The sequence below is a fragment of the Cyphomyrmex costatus genome, unplaced genomic scaffold (assembly GCF_001594065.2).
Source record: "Cyphomyrmex costatus isolate MS0001 unplaced genomic scaffold, Ccosl1.0 scaffold26, whole genome shotgun sequence".
Classification (NCBI taxonomy): Eukaryota; Metazoa; Arthropoda; class Insecta; order Hymenoptera; family Formicidae; genus Cyphomyrmex; species Cyphomyrmex costatus.
Window position 1 is genome coordinate 1,065,719 of NW_017276692.1, and position 7,675 is coordinate 1,073,393.

Genomic DNA, 7,675 nt, shown 5'->3' on the forward strand with positions numbered 1-7,675 from the left:
GCTTCAGTAGTCTGATTTTATGAACATTGCATGTTTAAGTTAGGAACTTGACGATTTTTCCGTGCCAATAACACGAATGTAAAAGGGATCACATGGGAATAGAGGGTAAAAGGGTAAAAGTCGGTTATTAACGAATATATTAATTTGCCATTGATATATATTATTAAATTTTGCGATTGCATGTCATCAAAGACATGCACGACCGCAGTCAGAATCGCGCATTTTGTGCAATACAATAGTAATGACTGATATTTGTATTGGCGTAATCAAATTTCACGGATGAATGCAGCATGCGTAATTCGCACCAATCTGCATATAATGATCGGCCAATGTTGGCAATATTGACACGCAGCATCCGTTCCCAAACACACGTGACAAGTTGCTTGCGGTCCAGGACAAATACGATAACTTTGTTACTGTGTGATGCGTACCACGCCATTCGTGTTATACCATTTGTCGGGCAAAACGGTGCTGGTATCATTCGCTCTGCCTGTTGCGTGAGCTCTTTTTTTTGTGTCATCGTTACATGTAACATAGAAAAAGGTGAATCGCGCAAAAGAGTGAAACTAGAATCAAACGAAAAGGACATGTCGCAGTTTTACAGCGATATCACATATACCGATAATTAACAATTTGTACGCGTTGTGATTATCGAAATTTCTTTTTATATTAACGATGCTTTCTATACAAGTGATAGTTCGATATAATTCATTAATTTTATGAACAACACGAATATGAGAAGGTGATTTCAATCAGTGTGCGAAAAAAGCCACACGCAGCGCGTTCTTTCGATCTATATCGTTAACGATATAGATGTCTGACCTATATCCCAATATTCCACTGTGTAGGTAGGGCACTGTGCGGGAATCGAAAGCGTAGAACGTCCGAAAAAATCGATCACCGCGCTGAAGCGGGTTTCGAGTAACGTAAGTGTAAGCTGCGATGCAAGCGTGCACGCATACACGCATCCTGCCTCCTGCCCAACTAGACTGCGTTTGGAAACTTCACTCGACAGAGTAACATTACTAAAAAATAATCCATTTTATTAAAAATAACCATTACACGGAAAGAATTATTTTTTTTAATTTACCCTGAAAATATTGTATAATCGTGAGACAACATTATATTTCAAAGAATTTTTATGTAAAAGTTTTATGTATCTCTCACATTCATTAACAAAACTACAATAAAATATAAAGTAAGTTTGATTTAATAAATCTTCCAAATTCTATTAATAATTTTTTTAACTATATGCTTATTTTTAGGATTTTAGATTGTAATTTACAAACGTAAGTTTATTAAAAATTCTTACTAAATAACGTTTTAAAACGTTAATGTTGTTATTAAGAGTATTTTCCAGTATTCATTACCAATAAAAATTTATATTTCACATTACATAGATTTTTAGTATTTGCAATGACTGTCAAAATGAAGCCTAAAATTTAAAATACAAAACATTTTTCAATACATAAATGTTTAGTTAAATAAAATATTTTTAGCCAATAAAAATAATGAGATTAAAAATCATTATCTATTAAATACATATAAAGATAATAAGAAATAAAAGTAACGTTTGAATTAAAATATTTAAAAATATAACAACGTTATCGGATAGAAAAAAAGGATTATTACCGAAAAAAGTAACAGTAATAGTGTGACGACGTTTTATGTAATAAGTTGGTACTTTCCAACCGTGGTGCCCGAGGATATTATTTTATCCTTGTTTTACGTTTAATTCAATAAAGATAGAATGACGCACTAGGGCACTCGGGTGAAGTTTCCGAACGCAGCCCTAAGGGGTCGACATTTCATCCGAGTAGCTTCACAAGAAGCGACGAAGTCTCTGGCGCGACACGCGCATAATGTCAGCTGATGTAATCACTTCGACCGAGCCGCTGAACACCTGGGGCATACGGCTTCTTTAATCTCACCGCCTCTAACGCGTGGTGGGTGCACGCGAGTGAATGCGCCCAGAAGGGCGCGGGCGTATGCCAGGCAGAATGCACTTCCGGAGGAAGCGCTAAATATCCTTTCAATCTCGAAGCTTCAGTCACTCACGAGGGAAGATTGCGTCGGATCAAAGGGCTGCCGGGCTCTTTTTGCTTCGTATCCGAGTGCAGGTTCGGAATTGCGAATCCGCTCGGAATACACCTCCCGCGATCTCCATCCCCTTCCCATTAATAAAATCCGCAGATCGGATGTTTACAGAGGGTTTCCCCGAGCGAGGTTCTCGAACGTGTCAGCCACCGCACCTGCCCATCCGTCCGTCTGTCGTTTATTCTCGCCTCATTTTACTTTGAGATATTCACTGTCCGGCCGAGCTTAACTCTCACGGCTAATTCATGAATATGCTGATTATCGCGCAATTCCGCGTGCGCCGCTGATAGCGGCGAGAGGACATCGTCGTTTCCGCGCGTTTGTAGAAATTATAAGGTAATCGATAAAGATTCTTCGAGATTTTACGTGAGCATCATTTCTAGGGGTATCTGATGAGATATGTAATATCTCCTTGTGATAGTTTCGTAACTTAAATGGTTAAGGACATGCTTATCTGCAATTAAAATAACAGGATTGAGTATATATATATATATATATATGTGTGTAATATAACAATTTAACGTTATTTGAATGGGTAAATTTAACTCGAATAAAAAACTTTTGTATTCTAAAAAACAAAATTTGATCTTTTTTAAATATTTATCTTTCTATGACAATTTGAATTAAAATATTCAGACTTACTATTTTTCTATTTTTTTCTGTTTTCTTTTATTTTTTAAAGTTTTATGTAAGGGGCACACAAGTTAAACTGCATTACAAATTTAGGTTATTTCTAAGATTACGCACGAAAAGTAAATTTTTATAAGAGAAAGGGACCGATATGTCTTTAATGTATAAATGCATAAAACTTTTTTCTCTTTTTACAGCAAGAGAAAGAAGAATGTAAAAGGGAATTATTGTATTAAAATTTTTAATCGATCAAATTATACTTTTTATTATTTTACTATTTACTATTTATTACTAGAACAGAATGCAGCAGCACAAAATATTTTATATTCATAAATGAGACACATAATTTACAGTAATTGTTATTGTGTCAATATATTTAATCTTACCATAAGATTTTTCATCTGTCGGTATGTTAACAATGACTGGTTAAGCAGTTAGATTCATCTTTGTGCAGTTATCATACATCGTTCCTATGAAATTCAATATATACTTTACAATTTTTTAATTTAATATATTTAGAAATATTTATAATAATAAGACTATTTTTATTTGGAAAAATAAACTTTTTATTTCATACAACAATATCTTATCTACTGTTGATAATGTATGCCAGTTGTTCTATTGTCAAGATATTGGAAATTGTTAATTATGCAAGTAAATTTTTGTCATTGTTAAATTGACTTTTGAAAGTAGTTACATAAAACTGTTAACATTATAAATTGTTTTCTCCTTGAAGAAATATTGTATCGCAGAAATGTATAATATATTATTATACTTAAGATATATATGTATGTGTGTGTGTGTGTGTGTGTGTGTGTGCGTGCGTGCGTGCGTGCGTGCGTGCGTGCGTGCGTGTGTGTGTGTGTGTGTGTGTGTGTGGTATTATTTTTCAAAAAATTTTGTTGACAAGTGTGTATAAAAAAGATTTTGTTTCTTTTGGATTTTTTTCCTTTAGAAAGGATTTAATTTGGATATATTATTAATAAAAGATACAACACATGTATAGTTAAAATTTTTATTTATATTATTTATACGTATTTTTATACGTATATTACATTACAAAAAGATTTTAAGCATTATTTACACGCAAAAATATCGGAGGAAATACGAGAGCAAATCAACAAGTGCTTCTGTTTCGGCGATGACCTCATTCGACGTGACTCGTTTTCCACCAAGCCATTTTTTTCTATCCAAAAATAAAATGCAATTCACGGATCGATATTGCTCTTTTTCCATTGTATCGAAAAGCACCAAATACGCTCACTATGAATTGCTGTCAAATCAAAACTATAGCATGAATCACTCTGAAATTTTGTATAACGTCGTTTGAAAAATGGTACATATAATACACGATGATAATGTCAACTTGCATCAGCAACGCCGTCTATCTTCAAACATGAGTACTTATTGATTTGCCCTTGTAAGTATCACGTCGACTGCTGTAAAATTGAATTTAATAAATACGTCGCTAGATACTTGGCTAATACTTCAAGCATTGTTTAAAGCCTTTTCTACGAATCTTGGTAAGGCAAAAGCTGCCCGATGTACTTTATCATTGTAATACATTAATGACATATCATTTAGATCTTTGTCGCTGAATACCTTTACTGGTTCTTCAAAGTTTGTTTGCTAAAAAGAAGAAATTTAGATGTTAAAATATTGAATATATTCTAGAAAACTGATTTATGAATAAATATAATTTATAATTAATATTTCTAATAAAAAATTTCTTTATAATAAATATTAATAGAAAAACTTAGTACACATAATTTTTTTGTCCTTATCAAGCACAATGGATAAATCTTATCGTTAATTTTCATCACTTTTACAAATATAAAAAAATTATTAAATGATTTTTACATATACTTACATTTTTAGAAAGTAAGTATAATGAGGATATGTTAAGTTAGCACCCCAACTATAATACTCAGGAGTTCTGATTAGAGTTCCCACTTCCTTTTGACAAGACGAAGAGTTCCCTATAGTTAATAACAAGAGTTCCGCTCAATAAACATTTTTTTTACATTTTTTAAAAATGGAGTGCTAACTTTTTATCGAATTTCGAGATGGAATAGTTCTGAGCGGCTTAATGACTTCAATTTGCGATTGCCTAGAGTTCCTGATATGATAAAAACAATTTTCGAATAATAAAAAAAAAATTAAAAATTTTTGAAAAATTAATTTTTAGATACAATAGTTCTGATGATAATTCCTGCTTCTTTTTGACGATACGAAGAGTTCTCTATGATTTTTAATGACATATGCGCTTAATAATCATTTTTTAATAATTTTTTAAAAATGGGATGCTAACTTTTTAACGAAATTCAAGATCGCATAGTTCTGATCAGCTTAACAGAAGTATTTTGTGAATACCTAGAGTTCATGATACATAAAAAACATTTTTGAAATATAATAAAGTTTAAAAAAAATAGTGGAAATCTTTGAAAATTTTTTTGAGAGTACCGAGTAGTTCTGAGTAGCGTTTCTTATAGTACTCGACGAGTTCTATCGAAAACTATAAGGTGAAAAAACGATTGAATCAACGGTTTGCAAGATACAGCGACATTTGTCGAAAGATCAACAATTTTTAAATAAGTATATCTCAGAAACCGTTGGTCCAATCGCTTTGAGCCCTGATACTTTTCGACAGAACTCGTCGAGAACTGTCCAGAACTCTGAACAGAACTACTCGGTACTCCCAAAAAATTTTTGACCAAAAATTTTTTTCCAAGTCGAAAAATTTTTTGGAAGTACCGAGTAGTTCTGATCGAAGTTCTGGACAGTACTCGGCGAGTTCTGTCGAAAAGTATCAGAGCTCAAAGCGATTGGATCAACGGTTTCCGAGATATACTCACTTTAAAAATTGTTGATCTTCTGACAAATGTCGGTGTATCTTGCAAACCGTTGGTCCAATCGTTTTTTCACCTTATAGTTTTCGATAGAACTCATCGAGTACTATAAGAAACGCTACTCAGAACTACTCGGTACTCTAAAAAAAATTTTCAAAGATTTCTACTATTTTTTTAAAACTTTATTATTCTTCAAAAATGTTTTTTATGTATCAAGAACTCTAGGTATTCACAAAATACTTCTGTTAAGCTGATCAGAACTATGCGACCTTGAATTTCATTAAAAAGTTAGCACCCCATTTTTAAAAAATTAAAGGATTATTAAGTGCATATGTCATTCAAAATCATAGAGAACTCTTCGTATCGTCAAAAAGAAGCAGAAATTATCATCAGAACTATTGTATCTAAAAATTAATTTTTCAAAGTCTTTAATTTTTTTTTTAATATTCGAAAATTTTTTTTTACATATCAGGAACTCTAGGCGATCGCAAATTAAAGCTATTAAGTCGCTCAGAACTATATTCCACCTCGAAATTCGATAAAAAGTTAGCACCCCATTTTTAAAAAATGTAAAAAAAATGTTTATTGAGCGAAACTCTTGTTATTAGCTGTAGGGAACTCTTCGTCTCATCAAAAGGAAGTGGGAACTCTAATCAGAACTCCTGAGTACTATAGTTGGGGTGCTAACTTAACATACCCGTATAATGAAAAAATGTATATGAATATTAAATTAATTATATGTTTAATGCTTCTATAATATTTCAAAGAAAAAAAATAAATATGAGCTAATCGCATACTGAAAATTAATGTATATTGAATTAATATGTATATATATATATATATATACACACATACATGTATACTAGTGTATATATATATATGTTCTTTAGATTATTGTCACATATTTAATTATGAGTTATTGAATGAAAAATTATATGAAATTTATGCGCATAATACAAATCATTTATGTCTAATACTAACTTCATTTAAGCTTCCAAGAACGAAACCAATTTGACCTGTAGGGTATGTCGGTACAGATGTTACTGCGTAGGTAGTGACAGGAAATACATTCTTACAATGCTGGAATGTATTACACACTTGATCCAGGTTCGCCCATGCTGTGCCAGCTTGGCTAGCAATGATTCCACCAGGTTTCAATGCAGATTTCAATAATTGATAATACGAACGTTTAAAGAGATTTTCAGCGGGACCTAGACAAAACAATTAAAGTTACTAATTTCATCCGTAATATCTTTCATTATGGGGAAAGCAAAGTTTTCTAAAGCAAAACTCGAACTCTAACGAAATCGCCAGATAAAATTAATATGTCCATTTTACAGTTATCAGAACCAAATGTATTGATAGGCGAAAATTATCATTATTTCCGATCGTAGAAACCACAACATTTTTTTCTGTATATATATATATATATATATATAATTCTATATTGAGTCGATAAAACAACTAGGATGCCTTTAATGAAATCTTGTTAAAATAATTAATTAATACTTAAGTTTTGCGATACTTGCCTATGGGATCGCTACTGTCAGTGATGATGACATCGAATTCTCCTCGATGATTTTGTAAAAATTCAAAACCATCGCCAACAATGACATTTACATAAGGATTAATAAGACCTAAACTTAAACGAGGCAGATATTGCTTGCACACTTCGATAACTCGATCGTCGATGTCCACTAATGTGACACGTTCTACATCCGGATGTTTCGCAACCTCGCGGGCAACCCCACCGTCACCACCACCCACTATTAGAACCTGTTATTTGACAGAGATATTTGAAGTTATCTGTATATTTCCCTAAAGGTTATTTCATTATTGAAAAGAAATATAATGTTTTGAGAGATGATATATAATATTTTCTACGTGATATTTGATTTAAACAATTCATTAACTATTCATTATTAATCAATAAAACATATAATATCTCTGATTTTATTTATATTTTATTATTTATTATATGAGAATAAGAAATAATTTACTTTCTTTTCTTGAAGTAAAATCTCACTCAATGAAAGTGAAAATACATCCATTTTTGAAGAAGAATGAAAATGATTATATTTCCACTATTTTGGAGTGAG

The 7,675-nt window shown here is 31.8% G+C and overlaps 1 protein-coding gene across 1 annotated transcript in view; it reads right to left on the reverse strand.

The window, feature by feature from the left end:
- Positions 1 to 4,054: 4,054 nt before the first annotated feature.
- Positions 4,055 to 7,675, reverse strand: part of SpdS (Spermidine Synthase) — a 9,139-nt gene continuing 5,518 nt past the window's right edge. The window contains exons 4-6 of the mRNA XM_018540692.1: positions 7,106 to 7,352; positions 6,558 to 6,787; positions 4,055 to 4,356 (exon numbers count right to left, since the gene is read on the reverse strand). Of these exons, the coding sequence (XP_018396194.1) occupies positions 4,216 to 4,356; positions 6,558 to 6,787; positions 7,106 to 7,352 (618 nt within the window). The 3' untranslated portion in view covers positions 4,055 to 4,215. The remainder of the gene's footprint in view (positions 4,357 to 6,557; positions 6,788 to 7,105; positions 7,353 to 7,675) is intronic.